The sequence below is a fragment of the Vigna radiata genome, unplaced genomic scaffold (genome assembly GCF_000741045.1).
Source record: "Vigna radiata var. radiata cultivar VC1973A unplaced genomic scaffold, Vradiata_ver6 scaffold_111, whole genome shotgun sequence".
Classification (NCBI taxonomy): Eukaryota; Viridiplantae; Streptophyta; class Magnoliopsida; order Fabales; family Fabaceae; genus Vigna; species Vigna radiata.
This window is the reverse complement of record NW_014543596.1, coordinates 1062766-1079251: the sequence shown is the minus strand read 5'-3', so window position 1 is coordinate 1079251 and position 16486 is coordinate 1062766. Positions and strand designations below refer to the sequence as shown.

The window sequence follows — 16486 nt, the reverse complement described above, 5'->3', positions numbered from 1 at the left end:
ACCTTATCACTCATAATCTTAGGTTAATAATAGAATAAACTTAAGCTATTGAACATATTAAACATTGTTTTCTTCTTCTTTGTCTTTCTATTTTCATCTTTATCAAAATGTGAGAGNCTTAGCTTGGTAACCATTATTGACATTTAATACAAACTATAATTTGTAGGTATCGAGATAGATTCTTACTTAGATACTAAAAATTGCATCCAGATTTTGTCTTACTAAAATACCATTTAATAAATTTTCAATGTTTTCTTTTAATTCTACTTGGTTGAAAATTTGTACAGATGAATGATGGTTGCCAATGGAGAAAATATGGACAGAAAATAGCAAAAGGGAATCCATGTCCCCGAGCATACTATNGGTGCACTGTTTCTCCATCCTGTCCTGTGAAAAAACAGGTATAGAAAATTTTCTTGTCTAAGGTAACATAAGAGAATAGGTCAGAATGATTAAATGATTAAACCTTATTAATTGCTTCAAATTTTTAGGTTCAAAGATGTGCTGAAGACATGTCAATCTTGGTTAGCACCTACGAAGGAACTCACAACCACCCTCTTCCTACTTCAGCCACGACCATAGCCTACACAACTTCTGCTGCTGCTTCCATGCTTCAATCTCCTTCATTGACCACACAACTAGGACTAGTCAATTCAGATACTGTCCCTCTCCTCAGTTCTAATAATGTTCTTTATAACCTTAATGCCCTAAACTTCACATCAAGCTATCACCACGTTTCAAAATCACCACACTTATTCTTATGAAGACGAAATGGAGGTTGGAAATTGAAGTGAAGAAAGGATGTCTCAGAGGAAAAATATGAGATATGCAGACAAACATGGGTCGGATTTTTCAAGTTCTTTTCATTGGTTCTGCAGTTTTTATTTTAGGTAAGTATGATCAACATGACTGAATCTTTACTTTTAGCTTTCAGTTCTCACCTACTAAATATAAAACTAATTTCTGATAACTTATGTCAATAAATCTCTTCTAAAGGTGCACAGAACATTACGGTATTCAAACTTGAACTGAGTATTCAATCTTCAGATTAAGCAAACCAAGCAAAACAACATTATTCTGCATCTAAGAAAATTTAATGGCAAAGGATTTCACTCACCTCTGGTTCCTTCACTAAGGGGCTTCGCAACTCGCCAACAATCTTCTTAAACCGCCACACAATCGCCTCAATCGATGCCTGCAAACCCTCCAACTACGTCTTGCGAGCCGAACCACAAATGTNACAGATAAAACAAAGAAAAAAAGGGATTAGGGTTTACCAAGCATTTCACGNTTTCATGGATTACCAACCATTAGGGTTTACTTACCAGATTCTCAGCATCCAACTACGCCACCGAAGAGTTTCAGTCTTTGATGAAGGACATTTCTTGGTGAACGAGGTACAGCGACAGTGCTACGATAGTTGGACAGAGAGAAGGGAAGAACCAAGGGTTCGAGAGAGGGACAACGACAATGAAGAGGGCTCGAGAGAGGCACAGCGAGTGCGAAGAGGGCTCGAGACGGAGATGTGAAATCGAGAGGGTTCGACAGAGAAAACGTCGAGGGTTTGAGAATAAATCAATGTTTGCTTTAGCTTATTCTAACCTACTTTATTTTCATTTTTTTTAAATAAATTATTTTCCCAACCCTGGCTAAAGCTTGGATATACTTACATTCGGACATTTGGCATTATATACGGCTCAAATCAGTGGAAAACTTTCCCGCCATCTCGCGCCATATTTAAATACGGAATTTATATACGGCAAATCCGTATATAAATATCCGTACATAATGTCCGTAGATAACCAATATTCCCTAATCCGTACATAAGATCCGTATATAAAACTTGATTTATATACGGATCCAGATCCGTATATAAATGTCCGTATATAATTTCACTATTTCTTGTAGTGGATCTATAACAGCTTAACAACTCAGAATATACCCAAAAATACCATTTTAAACTCATCAAAGACAACTTTCATCTCAGAATAACAATTTCACATCATTCATCAATTTTCACAACAATACAAACATTTACAAGCTGCTCAACATGTTAGGTTTCTAAATTTAGTTTATCATTACAATTCAACCACATCATTATCATACAATCATAGATTATAAACTATTTACCAAGTAAATTTCAATTAAACTAGTTTTCCTTACCTTAAAAGAAATTACTACAACTCTAAAAAGCTCACTAACTTTTCTTCTAACTCAAGGAATCCTTAGAATGCCTACAAAACACGTAAAATAGATTAGAGAGAGTCTTTAGAACCTCTGATCAACAAGGAACTAGGAATAAAGATCATAACACACATGCAAAAAAAGATTATGCATGATCTCAAACTAAGAACGAAAAGAGAAAATGAGTTGAAACTTACTTGCTCGATAACAAAATTGGATCGGATAGGAATATTGATATTACTCAGTCGTGATCTCCTAGGAACTTCCTAATTGTCAAACAGATGATCGAGGAATGAAATATCTTATAAAGAAGTGAGAGAAAACTAGGAGGAAGAGTTTTAGAAAGATGATTTATGTTTGAAGTAATGAGACGAGTTTAAGAAATTTTATTTATATTAGCGAATTATTTTAACTTAAAATACTTGATTTATTATTCTAAAACACCTATCAACTCTAATATTAACTTATTTTTTCATCAATATTTAAATTTAAGTTAGTTGAATTTATTTCACATAGCTATTAAATTTTATTCTTATAAAAAAATTATAAAAAACTCTTAATCTTTTCTTCTTAAGAAATGTGGATTCATTTTGACAGCGAAACATTAATAAAAGTAACTGTTTTTTTGAATTGGGAAGCTATTAAAGTATATTAAAATTTGTGGACTGATGCCTCGTTATGATGTTTTGATACTTTATATATAATAATATTATTAAAGTACATTAAAGCTATAAATTATTCATTAGAAAAAGTGCAAACGAATAGGCAAAAATGCTTACTAGAAACATCAACTTCATGGTGTAATTATTTCTGTTCTTTCATCAAACTCAGATAGTGTAAAAGAAAAGTCAGTTGAGGAGAAACATATATTTTAATACAGAAAAGTAAATAGTAATTATGCGGATGTGTACCTCATATTGAGTAATTAATCAACTTTATCATTCACCTAGTTCATACAGCCTGGTTACTTATTTCTTTTAGTCCAGAATTTCACTTCTGTTTGGGTGACTTTAGCTTTGCACTTCTTACAATGTTAAGCTCTGGATTTCTTTAGTTCAGAATTTCACTTCTGTTCATAATATAGCATTTTCTTTAGCCATGAAAACAAACAAATAAATAATTGTTCTCACCATGAAACATTCCTAGTCCAACATTTTTAGTTATTCCCAAACTTTTAGTTACTTCAAACTTTGGCAAATTAATGAATGTAATTAGAGTGTCTTAGTTGGGGAAGATTGATTTTTCAATTGAACTTTCAACGTCTCTTTTAAATAGCATTTGATGGGGTTTTCACTTCCGTACTGTTTAATACTTTTTACGGGCTAATTGTTGAATTATTGGAGTTGACATAATACAGGAGCTTTTACAATTATGAGTCAATTCACATCGAAAATCTTTAATATTAGGCCAGTGGATGTTTTTCATTATATTACTCATTTCTCCTTTTCACCTATTCAAGATGGACAGCTAATTCTATATTTAAATTATTTACGCACAATTATATGCATATATGTTGCAAGTATTGGTGTTTATGTATGTACATTTCTTTGCATAAAAAATAAGAGTGACAGTTGTTTGAAAATTCTCTTAAAAGTACTTTTTTTCAAACATCAAATTCCGTCTGTGCACTTCTTTAGATCTATAAACATCCCTACTAAACTCACATTTCCCTTCGATTCTAGATTCCTTGTCTATCTTCTGTTCATTGTCTTATTTCTGGATGCTATTGGCTCTTCATATGTAAAAGATTTATAAACTTTATTTTTTATATCAAAGAGCTAAAGCAAAAGGATTGGATGTGTATTCTGTCGGTGATTATCTTTTAGATAAAAGATGATGGATAAAGAGTTGACTGAATTTCTAAGATTTAGTAAAGAGTATATAAATGTTGAGTTATTTTTAGATTTTGAGTATTCTAGTGGAACAGCCCAAGGGAATGAGATTTTATGTCCTTGTTCTAAGTGTAGAAATCTTTATTGGGCACGAAGAGATGTGGTCTATGATCATTTAATAGCTATAGGATTTCTAAAAGTATACAATATTATGGATAGAAAAGACTTGTTCTAGAGGATGACAACATGGAAGATAATATTGACGACTTATTACATGACATACTAAAAAATGTGGTAGAAAGAGGTGGGAGCAACGACGGTCCTAAGGAGGAAGAAACAAAAAAATTCTACAACTCGATTAACGAGACAAAACAAGAGTTATACTTTGGGTGCCAAAGTTTCTCCACTCTTTCTTTCATAATTCGATTGTATCTATTGAAATGTCTTGATGGTGGAGCAATGTCTCATTTTTTAACTTACAATTATTGATAGAAGCCATGCCAATTCTAAACATTCCTGAAAATGATTGCATGTTATATTAAAAGGAGCATAATACAGGCAATTTTTGTGAGAAGTGTAAAACTTCAATATGAAAGAAATTTGGTGAAGTAAATGGTGAGTTAGAGCAAACAAAGACTAGAAAGTGCTTGCAAAAACTTTGAGACACTTTCAATTGATTCCTAAACTTCAAAGGTTATTTATGTATTCAAACACTCTAGAGTCAAAGAGCACACAAAAGATGAAAAAATGAGATATCTTGTCGATGTTGAAGCTTGGAAAAATTTTGATAAATTTTATTCTGATTTTTTTGTTGAGCCTTGTAATGCAAGACTTGGTTTAATAAGTGATGACGTTAATCCATTTAGGATAATGAGTATATCACAAAATACATGGTCAATCATGATGGTGGTGTACAATCTTCTACCATGGTTATACATGAAACCTGAATACGCAATGTTGTGTAGTACTTGAAAATATTAGAAGGAAGTTGAATAATGTCATAGAAATTTTTTTTCCAAAGAAGATAGTTTAACAATCTTGTCAAGGATTAAAATATTATATATATATATAAGTCGTTGAATGATTGACTTGAAAGTTATGTTCAAACTATAAATTCTCAAACAAATATTTTTCAATCCTTTACACACAAATTTGCTGTTATATTTTGATAAAGACAACTCTTAATAAAAATAACTTTTAGAGACAAAAGCTCTTAATAAAAATATTTCTCAACAATTTCAATATAATAATATTTAATTATCTTTTAATAAATAAAATCAAATTTATTTATAATTTAAAATAGTTTTTTATTTTATTTTCCAAGTAATAAAAAAATTAAGAACAACCCAAATCTCCTTAAAACTTGATAAACCGTAGAGAGAACGAGACTCTCAATCGACTAAACCAACAAAACTTTGAGATATTCACATAGAGAATCAAAGAAATAAACATATAAAAAACATTAAAGTAAATAAAAAACTTATTCAAAATAAAATTTTAATTAATTAAAAGTTACCTATACTAAGAACTTCTAACATATGTTTTTTTAGAAAATAGTGAAAAATTACTCAAAGAAATTAAAAGGAAAAGTGGGGGAAGAAACTTAAAGAAAAAAAGAGACAAGAAGGGAAAGGAGAAAAAAGAAAAAGCAGGAACCAACCTAATGATATTTAGTAAAATATTTGTTCTTATCCATTTCTTTTTACGTACTTGGAATTAACTAGTTCAAGCCGACATTTAGATAACTATAATTTAGTAAATTCTTCAATTTGAGTGTCAAAATATAATTATGATTTCTTTACATTGAGAAAATAATTTATTTTACTATTAATTAGAAAAAATAACATTTTTTATACAAAATAAATCACATAAATATTAAATATCCAATGTAGAAGACAATATACATTTGCTACAAACTTTTATTTCAAATGGTAACAGTCAGTGTTATCTAACTTTTATTTTTAAACAATGTAAAAAGACTATTAACTTTTGAAAGAAAACTAATTTAGTATAAATCATTCTAACACAACCAATACTCTCGTATTTAAATCTTAAATGTATATTTTAAAATTTATTATTACTAACAATCTTAATGTAATCATAATTGTCTGACCATAGTACCTTAATTAGCGTGTTTTTGATCCAACAAGGTAGACCAAGTTTATATAAATTTTTTAATACGAATGAAGTTCAAGTTTTTAGGTAAAGGTATATTATACTTAATGGAAAGTGAACTTTTGCATAAAGAGTAAATATCTTAATTAATATAAAGCATGGCAACAAGGATGGCCTAATTAAAGAGGGAATCAGCCTCTGACATTATCACGTTAGAACTTGCTAGTTTAATTTTTTATTCAATATAATATGTTGCTTCTTATTGTTTTTGTGCCCCACTAATTATTAATTAATGTTAGGGTTTATTGTAAAAGTTACATATACAGTTCCTTGAAGAGAGAAATATCTTTTAATTTTGAACTTTTTATATTGTGTCGACAAATCCCGTGAATTTACTAGGCAACAGTTACAAGTTATAAAAATGATTTATTTAAGAGTAACTTTCAAGTTTAGTTCATATCATGAACAAATTATCATATTCTTCCGAGCTAGACACAATTAAATTTTTTTTTCTTACCATTAGATTGAAGAATATCCGTGACAAAATAAAAATAATAAGAGATCAAAATGGAAATATGATGAAATTATATCTTAAATAAAAATAAACTTTGAGTTAGTATGATTCTATAAATTTTAGAGTATTGTTATTCATGGCCTTAATATTTGGAATTTGATGGGAATCATGGGACCACCGCATATATAAAAGCATGGTTTGACATGTGCAAGGAGCATGCATTAGAATTTAAAGCATATTAGCTTCAACCAAGAATGAATATTTAATTTCTTATAAAAAAATATATTTTTTATATTTTAAAAGTTTAATTTTTCATTTTAATAATTTTGTTATTAAATTTTAGATAATATTTTAAAATAACATAGGAAAGGAAGTTTTATTTTATTAAAATCATCAATTACACTTTCAACTAAAAACTTAAAGTAATTTATCGGGCTTTTATATAAAATACTCAAAACTTTCTTATGATGAACGTAAACTGACTTTAATTTTCAACCGAATCCTAAATTCTACTCATTCATTGAAAAAAAAAATAGTTATAATAATACATTTTTACATTCATTTCACACAAGATACAAAAGTAAAATAGTTATAAAATTATAAAATTTTTAATTTTTTTAAGAAAAAAAAGTAAAAAATAAATAATAACTGTATCAAATGAATATAAAAAATTGTAGGAACGTCAAATAATCATTTTCGCTTAAAAAACACACGATCCAGTATATTATAGTTGCATGTTTATGTGTCAGCTATTGATACCATGAATTACCCTTTAGTAGTCTAATGACTTTATGCCTTAATGTTACTGCCACTGAATTGTATAATCGTAAAGGAAACTGTCATGTAACTATTTGAACTTGAGAAACTAGCATGTATATTTTCATGAAATGTTCATTTGTATATGATAATATACGTTCCTTTATGTCATTGTAATGAGGTAGCATTGGCAAAATTTCTAAGAGCTTTAACATGTATACATTCATTGTTCTGGTTTGCATTTCATAGCATACCAACAAACTAGCCACAAGAGATTATATGAATGTTCCCTTTGGCCCAAAAATCATGTATAAATAACCAAACTATTATCAGGCTTATGAGGGTTAAATTGCGGAATCACATGTATATGAGTATATTTTGGAAACTTATACGTTCATACTATTAACCTTTTATAATAACTATACTACACCCTGGAAAATGTACTTGTGCAGCAATATACTTGTTCTTCTGCATCTTCAATATCTGAAATATCTCATAATGGTTTGAGTTGATGCTTACATTGCTGTTGAGACCAATAGGCATGAGCAGCTAAGACCCTATCCAAAAGCTCCTGAGGAACAGGTTCTCCCCTTCTCTGTTGAGGTGAGATTCTAGCAGTATGCACTAATGTCTTCCACTTATCCTACAACATTCTCATAGTCACCAAAGTGTTGCAACAATGCAAATATTGCATATTTTTATGTGTGTGGATGAATGATCCTGCCACTTTAAGGATTTTTCTTACAAGGAAAGTATAATTGCAAACTTGAGAACTGCTAGAGAAGATATCTCACAATGAAAACACCAACTATCCAATGTCAAATACTGTCTCTTAACTATTTTGCTAGAAAATAACCTAGCTTTTAGGAAAGAAATAATAAGGAGAAATTGTAAACGTCAAGTATGATCTTTCAGTATCTTGCAGAATATTTCACCCAAACAATGCATAAAGCGTCACATGAATTGCTGACCTTCAAATCAACGTAAGTTCGATGTTTTGCATGGTCAAAAGCACGTTGTTTGACATCACGCCACCTTCAAGACACATGTAACATTTAATGTTACGAAGAGGTATAGCTACTCATTAAGCAAAAACATAAAAGACTAAAACTTCATCAACAAACCTTCCAGTTCCAAGTTTTTCAACAGCCTGAACCAATGCTTCTACTTCTAGAACCGAAAATGGCCTTCTAATTCGGCGTTGTGCAAAGTCAGGATTCCCAGATTTGCGTCGAAATGGAACCACAGCTAATGCCTCCATGTTAATGGCCGGAACTGCCACTAGAGTGCGACATTTTGACATGTTATTGTTAGCATAAGTATCTGGTTGAGAGGAGACCACATTAAGATCACCCTCGACACAACTTTCGATTTTGATCCTAGAACGTTCTTGGGATACATTGTATGTTCCTTGTTGTAACATTAAAGATGTTGATTGCCTGTTTATTGAATATCGTCAAATTTGTAACTGCTAATTCAAAAGTAATTCATGGATGAAAGGACTAAGAAAGATAGATGACTATCACATATAAAAAGAACTGAATATGGTAAACAGAAATGGCTTGTTGAAAGGTTACTTGGATAGTTTTTGCTGCGAACCAGTGGTTAGAAAACAAGGGTTATCATTGCATGAAGATGGAGAGTTTGAAGTATGTCTTGGCTCCAACATGAATCCTAATCTATGACGTTTGTCATCTTGAGATATTCCTGTTTGGATTAGAGTTTTGCTATCATCTCGGACTTTCTTTCCCTGAAGAAGAATTCCTACATGTAGTTCATTTCCAAGTATAGTTGTCACAGCCTCCATTACTGTCCTCTACAAAATCATAGCAATAACAACAAGAAGAAGAATTAATAATGATCATAAAAGTAGACAAAGTGAGCATGAGAAAAGGTACAATGGGTCACTTACTATAGTTATTATACTTGCTTTATATTTTTTAAATCTATTTTGGTATGGAGACATGAGAACATACTATGAAGGTGGTTTGGTGTTAGGTTTAAGGCTCAGATTATGTATTAAATTTGTTCATGTTTCTCAGTTTGTTTTATACTTCATTGCTTTGCTTTAGTCACAAGTGATAGAAATACACATAAAATGGAGTATAAACCGTGTCAGTAATGTGTTACTTAGAAAGAAAAACCTCAATTGCTTACTTTCAATGAACCGATAGTTGCAGTTTCAGGTATATTAATGAAAAGTTCTGGGACTTTAAAGGATTTTATGCTCAGCTTCACTGTAAAGTAAAAATAAATTTCGTTAAGAACTTATATAACAAGATGTTATGTTAGACTAAATTACGACCAGATGCTGGTAATTGGTAACATTGATTTTCTTACCGTTACAACCCTTGGACCCAGAATGCACTTGTTGACCAACTATAGAGGATGATTCTTCAATTGCTGCATGTTATTAATTTGACCATTTAACCAAAGTTGAGTGCAAGCCTAAAAGGAAACCTACATTACAACGAAAAGTAAGAGGTAGGAAACCAAGCATTGTAGCACCTGTACCATGATTTGTGTCATTGACCCTTGTGGTATCAGAAGAATCAAACGTGCCTTGGCATTGAGACCCCCTATCAGAAGTGGATGATGAGGTCTGGTTGAAGAACTTCCTCTTCTTAAATGGATACATCCTTTGTAAATTTTCAAGCTCAGAATTGTCCCTACTATTGTTCTCATCTATGTCAACACAATTTACTTATTATTAATATATATACAAAATGTGCAAATTTTGGAAATTAACTAACATTCATCAATATAGATTTTTTGCTTCACATTTGGAAACACTATAAACTGATGTGAAACTTGGTATGAATTCAAAACCAACTGCAAGCAAAGCTACATACCACTCATAAGAGAACTTGCATATTTCAATTTTTGCATATCTGGTGGTGTGCTATATATCTTATCCCTGGAGTTTATTTGAGTGTTGTTAACTAAGTTTTCATCATCATCTCTACCTAATTTCCTGCCACTGGAAGTGTTGGGGAAGGAATCAAGATGCCTATGGCCTTCCAGTGACGACTTTGCCACATTATTTTCTGAACTGCAATCTTTAGACACTTTGCAACTTGGTTCTATTAACCCCTCAAAGCTGCCTTTAATGTGAGTGCTTTTCTCATTTACTCTTCTTCTTTTTCCCCTTTCATCTTCCCTTTCAAGGATATTTTGGCCTTGGCCTTCAAGATGGTTGCCAGGAAAAGATGAACTGTCCATGACTCTGGCAAGAGTTTTCATAGAACATAACACTGATGAGTCATGACAACTTTGCAAAGTGATTAAAGTTATCATAAACAACAAAACCTGTACTGCACTATGTAATAAACATTTGGTAGATCAATTGTTAGTGAGTTAGAACTTTTAATTATCAAGAGAAACAACTATTCAAATGTACCTAAGGTTCTCATGTTTCCCTTGCCTGCTAGGGAGACAGACAGAGACAATTTCACTGCAATTTCCATGCTCACATAGGTCCTTCTTAAATGATCCTCTTTCATCCTCAAGCTTATCCTTCATGTCAGCACTAGAGAAAGTGTGAGGATCTTTTGCAGAAGCTACATTGTCAAGACCAGAATTCTCACTCTCTTGTAAAAAGTTGCCAGCTACATTAGCCAATATTTCAAAAGCTTGTATTTGGTTATTTTCAGGTTTCTTCTTGATTGTGCCCCTCCCCTAATAATACAAGATTTTGAAACAGAGCTAATAATACAACTCAACAAGAAGCATGAGAAAAGAAGGGAGAAAAGTTCATTTGCTTACCCTAATTGACCTTGAAGCTTTGGGAATGGCAGGCCCTTTATAGCCATTAAAACCATAGTTCACCTTCTTCTGCAACATCATTTTAGATAATCATTCCTATAAGGAAAAGTCATAAGATAAAATGTAATTGGCTTCCTGTGGTTTTGCAAACACCAAGGAATGAACCTGTCAGAATTATCAAATTTCAGTCAGTAGTTTGATGAGTCTTTCATTATACCTAGTTGCATGTTCAAAATGTTAAAGGGTTTTAATTCATTTAGTTAGAAACTAGTCCATGCAAAGGCAAGCAAAGTAACAGTTTTCTTATCGTGCCTTATTGGTAGCTATGTTTCATTAAGAAAGCTAACAAGCAAGATATTTTCTACAACTGGTAAAAACTGAAACAATTTACAAAGGAACCGGGATAGAAGATACTAAGATAAATATAGGCAATAATAAAAGTCAAGAAGCTTTAAATATCAATGTCAAAATTACAAGAAGAAGAATAGGACAAGATGACATGCATAAAAATAACTTTTTTTGGGATTGGGTTATATGATAATGACGTCAGAAGTTACTTGATTCTTGAAACTAATGAAAACAAGCTTCAATCATAATGAAATATCAACAAGAAAAAAGAGATATAGAAACACCTGCACTTAAAGGGACATTAGAATAATACCCCTTCAACCATGTTGAAAAACTTTTTTCTAGTTTGAAAATCAAGGAGATAAAATACCCTTAAAAAAAGAGAAAGAAATACAAAAAGTAAAAAAGGAAGAAGATGCTTTCAATTAATTTTCAAACACAGAAAAACAAAAGCCAATTGCAGCACGAGGATTATAATCATCCAAAACATATTCCCATTGAACAAAGTTAAGAAAAACACAAACAACTAGCGAAAGAAACAGTGAACATATTCCGAAAAGAAATAACACATATCATCAATTGAATATATTGAAAAAATAGATCTTAAAGCCCCCTGTAACCCTTTTAAGGAGAGAGAAGGAGGGAGAGAGAGAGATGAATTATACTAATAAAAGAAAAATATAGAAAGAAAAGACAGAAAAGCTAGGAATGTACATCAATAAAATGAATCAAAGAAGAAAGGACCCAGAAAAAAGAATGTGGAAGAAAGATGGGAAATGCAAATTACAATAGTAATGGAGGAAAAATGAGAAAGCAAATGATGAAAGTGAGTCTATTGAAGAAGTGATGAAAAAGAGTAAAATAACCATGAATCATAAAACCTTTTTGTTGTGTTGCATTGTGTTTGCAGCAAAAGATGAAGAGTTATTTTTGTGTGTAAAGAAGTTTTGATGAAAGGCAATAAATAATAGTGTTGGGATATTGTCTGATGAAGCAAAACCTCCTGAAAACCACCCAAACTGGTGTTTGTTCTTAAACCCCTCACAACCCCAACAAACTATATGAAATGTTTGACCACTCATATCCTAGGAAGGGACTATGATGTAACATGAAGTTAGATTGGCTATAGAAGGTTGTGTCAGCAAAACCACTTGGATGGAACGGTTCCTTCGTTTCGGGTGATCCACTCACTCCTCTCTCCATGTCACTTCTTTGCTTACCACGTGGAACATTCTCCACTCATTTGGGTTCCTTTCTTAAAAAACAAATGATTGAATGAGTTTCAAAACATAAGCCACTCCTTCTTCCTGTTTGCCAACAAAATCATTCTCTAAAAACTAATATAAATTCCTTTTTATTATTATTATTATTATTATTGTCAATGAAAACAATGAGCTTTGGTATTTTTGAGCTAAAGACAGTTAAGGAAACACATAATGTCAGAAAATATAACATCAATGAGGGATGCATTAACCAGGTTAAAACACTGCGTTTTTATTAAATTAAAAAATATTATATTGTACACTTATTCTTAAAGCTGACAAATATATAGATTTTTTTTTTTGCGTAATCCGTTTTCATAAACATTAAAATTTAAAATGTTTAGACCATACATTTTTAATTGTTTATTTTGTTTAAGTTATATAAGTACACATTTCCAAGAAACAAAAACAGATGTATTATAAGAGTGCACAACCTAATTTCACAAAATTAGTTCTGGATAATGAGATTTTTACCAATATATTATATGTTATAATTTGGTAATATTTATAATTAATGTGTGATTTCTAAAACACTGTCTCACATTCAAATCATAAAATATAGGACAAAAGGGTCAGATAATAGATTATATGATAAATTCAATGGATATTTATGATAAGTCATTGATTGATAAGTTTTAGTATTATATTATGGATGTCAATTTTCAAATTAACTCAGTTTTTTAAAAAATGACTTAATAAATTTTTTATGTACATTTATATATTATAATAATTTGATGATATATATATAGTGGTTGATGTAAGATTTTTAACAAAATTCTTAAATTATAACGAAAAGTCAAAGCAATTGTGATATTTCGTTAGTAATTCGTAAGTTTTGTAGAATTAGAATGGAAGAACCACAAATAATACATGACAATATTTTAATTATTCTATCATTGGTTAAAAGGTTAGACAAAAGATTAAACTTTTAAGAAAACAAAAAATAATTTAGATTTTTCTTTGAAAATTTAAAAAGTAAAATCGAATGAATATTGTTCTTCCTTTGCCTTGGTTATCTAGAGAGAAGTTTTTGTAGAAGCAAGAGTACCATTTAAAATAAAAATGAAACAATCAATTTATATATTTTGTTTGTAATAACAAAAAAAAATTATGGTCGTAGTATAATTGAATGTGTTTATTTATGTTAGTAATTGAGATAATTAAAATATATCGGGTATATTTACTAAGGAAAAAATTAACATTAATATACCAAAACCTTTTCAGTTAATTACATATTAACATTATTTTTTCTCTAATAAATATATGTGACCATTACTAAATTCAAATAACTATTAAATAAGCGTAAAAAATTAATTAACATAATTAAAGTTTTTGTATTAAAATTGTAATTTATTTTTATTGTACTAAAAACAAAATATGACAATATTTGTTCTACTAAATCAATTATTTACCGTAAATAAATTAAAGTTTGAACAAGTTAAACATTTAATTTCTTTTTTTTTTATCTATTTTATTATTATTAAATAAAAATAATAGTAATTTAAATTTATCTCATAATATTTTTTCTTACATTTTCCCTTAAAAAATAATAATTCAAAGCCATCATGTTTTAAAAAAATAATAAGATAGCTATATTTGTGTTTTTTTAATAGACTTAATTCCATGTTGTGTATTTCTTTGTTTTTCTTCTTTAGTCTCCCTTCTTTTTCTTCTAGATTCAAATTAAATATGGCCATTTAGACCATTAAAAAACACACACGTACACAATAAAAATGAAAATCTTTTTTATCTTCTCCTTTTTCTCCTCCGATGAAAATAACAATTGCACCCACTAACTTTCTATTACTTGTTAGAATTTTCTAGGTTAAAATTATAAAATGATGTATTGATATTAGGTTTATGATTAAAAGTAGAATTGTTACGAAAGGTTAGTGTGTAAATATCATAAAATAATATTTTGATTTGACGAGGAATCAAACTCAAATTATTAAAATTTGGAATGTAATTGACAAAAATTACAAAAGGTGTTATGGTCTTATTTGTAAATAAGGTAACATTATGTCTATTTCATGTATTTTTTTTCATCCCCATTAAGAGGAAAAAACAAAAATAATAACTAAAGTTCTCTATATTTGAAATATCACATACTTACTTTATTCTATTTTCATCATCAAGGCATGTTATGCTATGAATTTTATATTTATATGGGTAAAAACATGTGGTTATGTACAAATTATTAACAGTTAGAAAGTCCTTTCAAGTGATAACTGAGTCATCATACTTTATTCATGTATGATTTTGGAAATTTGAAATTAGGGTTTTTTTCCCACATTAATATTATAATAGATTTACTCTTTCCCTTTTTCCAATAATCACTTGATATGTTTGGTCAACTAATTCAGGATGAGTGGATTTTTCGAATACAATAAGAAGTTCTGAAATATTTTCTAAAATCTCAAAACTAGCAAGAAATTGGTGCAATAAACTATAACTTCTTTCTATAGGCTATATGTGTTCATACAACCTTGAATAAGCTTCAACCACTCTCTAAAACTTAAATATATAATGAAATATGAGCTTAATATAGAACTTAATAAAATTAAATTATGTGTACACAAAAACTAAATTATTAAAAAACTTACGCTTGAAGTGTACTTTTAATTGCAAAAGTGTTAGGTTTCTTGTGTAATAAACACAAGAGAACTAATAGATTATTGAGGAAGAATTACTAGCAATTGACGGTTACCTCTGCAAATTGAAACAATATAAATGTCAAATCAGATTTACATCAATAAAATTTAATTTATAAAAACATACTTACTATTGCAAATAAGGTGCTAAGTAGACTTATTTTTTACTTTTTTCAAAGGCCTTTTCCACCTTTTCACCTTTTCACCTTTATTCCTGATGGAATAGGACCAGGCCATGGACCTTTACAAGAGGATCAAGAGGATGCAAGAAGAGCGAGATGAGGAAGCTGATAACGGTTTAAAAACCGTTATTTTTATACATCAATTTGATATCAAAATGCAACCTTTATGACTTAGAATTAGCTTGAAATCACGTATTTCGTTTAAGCTAATGAACAAGAGAGTCTAAAGTGGTTTTAGAGATATTATGCTTGGTTTTACATTGTTTTGACAGGATTTTACGAAAGATGAAAGATGAAGATGAAGAAGGAAGGACTTGGTACAAAAAAAGGGCAAGAAAAGATGAAAAAGAGGTGTCGCAACCACCACCCAACATTAACTAACACTGGGCATCCAAGACGCAAACCGCTGAGCGCCAGGAACCGTTGAGCGTCCAGCGTTGCCACCGCTTAGCGTTAGCTATTGCTGAGCGCCTAAATGAATGGGCTTGGGCCGAAATTCTGTTACTTTTTTGGCCTATAAATAGACCCAGTGTGATTTCAAAAGTAATCTTTTGGCAATCAGAGACGTCCAGAGCTTTTCTTCACTCCTTGGAAGCGGTTTTTGGATGCGGGAGCTCCGAATCACCAAATCTAGGGTTTTTCTTTTCATGTTTTTCATTCAATTCATCTAGTTTCACCATGTTTATGGTGAACTAAACCCATTGTTATTGGGGAACAATGTAATCTTTTGAAACTCTTTTATATCGAAATTCTTGTTTTATTCATATGCTTGCATATGCTTATATTATCAATAGTTTGAGTTTTCTTATCTGATTATAATGCTTGCATCATTTAACTCATTCGGTATATTGATCCTTGGTTTTTTCGATATGGGAAC

The 16486-nt window shown here is 30.3% G+C and overlaps 1 protein-coding gene and 1 pseudogene across 1 annotated transcript in view; one reads left to right on the top strand and one right to left on the bottom strand.

Moving 5' to 3' along the window:
• Positions 1–764, top strand: part of LOC106754533 (probable WRKY transcription factor 61) — a 27735-nt gene extending 26971 nt beyond the window's left edge. Inside the window, exons 2-3 of the mRNA XM_022777972.1 lie at positions 288–401; positions 492–764. Of these exons, the coding sequence (XP_022633693.1) occupies positions 288–401; positions 492–764 (387 nt within the window). The remainder of the gene's footprint in view (positions 1–287; positions 402–491) is intronic.
• A 7061-nt stretch (positions 765–7825) lies between these two features.
• Positions 7826–11247, bottom strand: LOC106754532 (annotated as a pseudogene).
• Positions 11248–16486: the final 5239 nt, after the last annotated feature.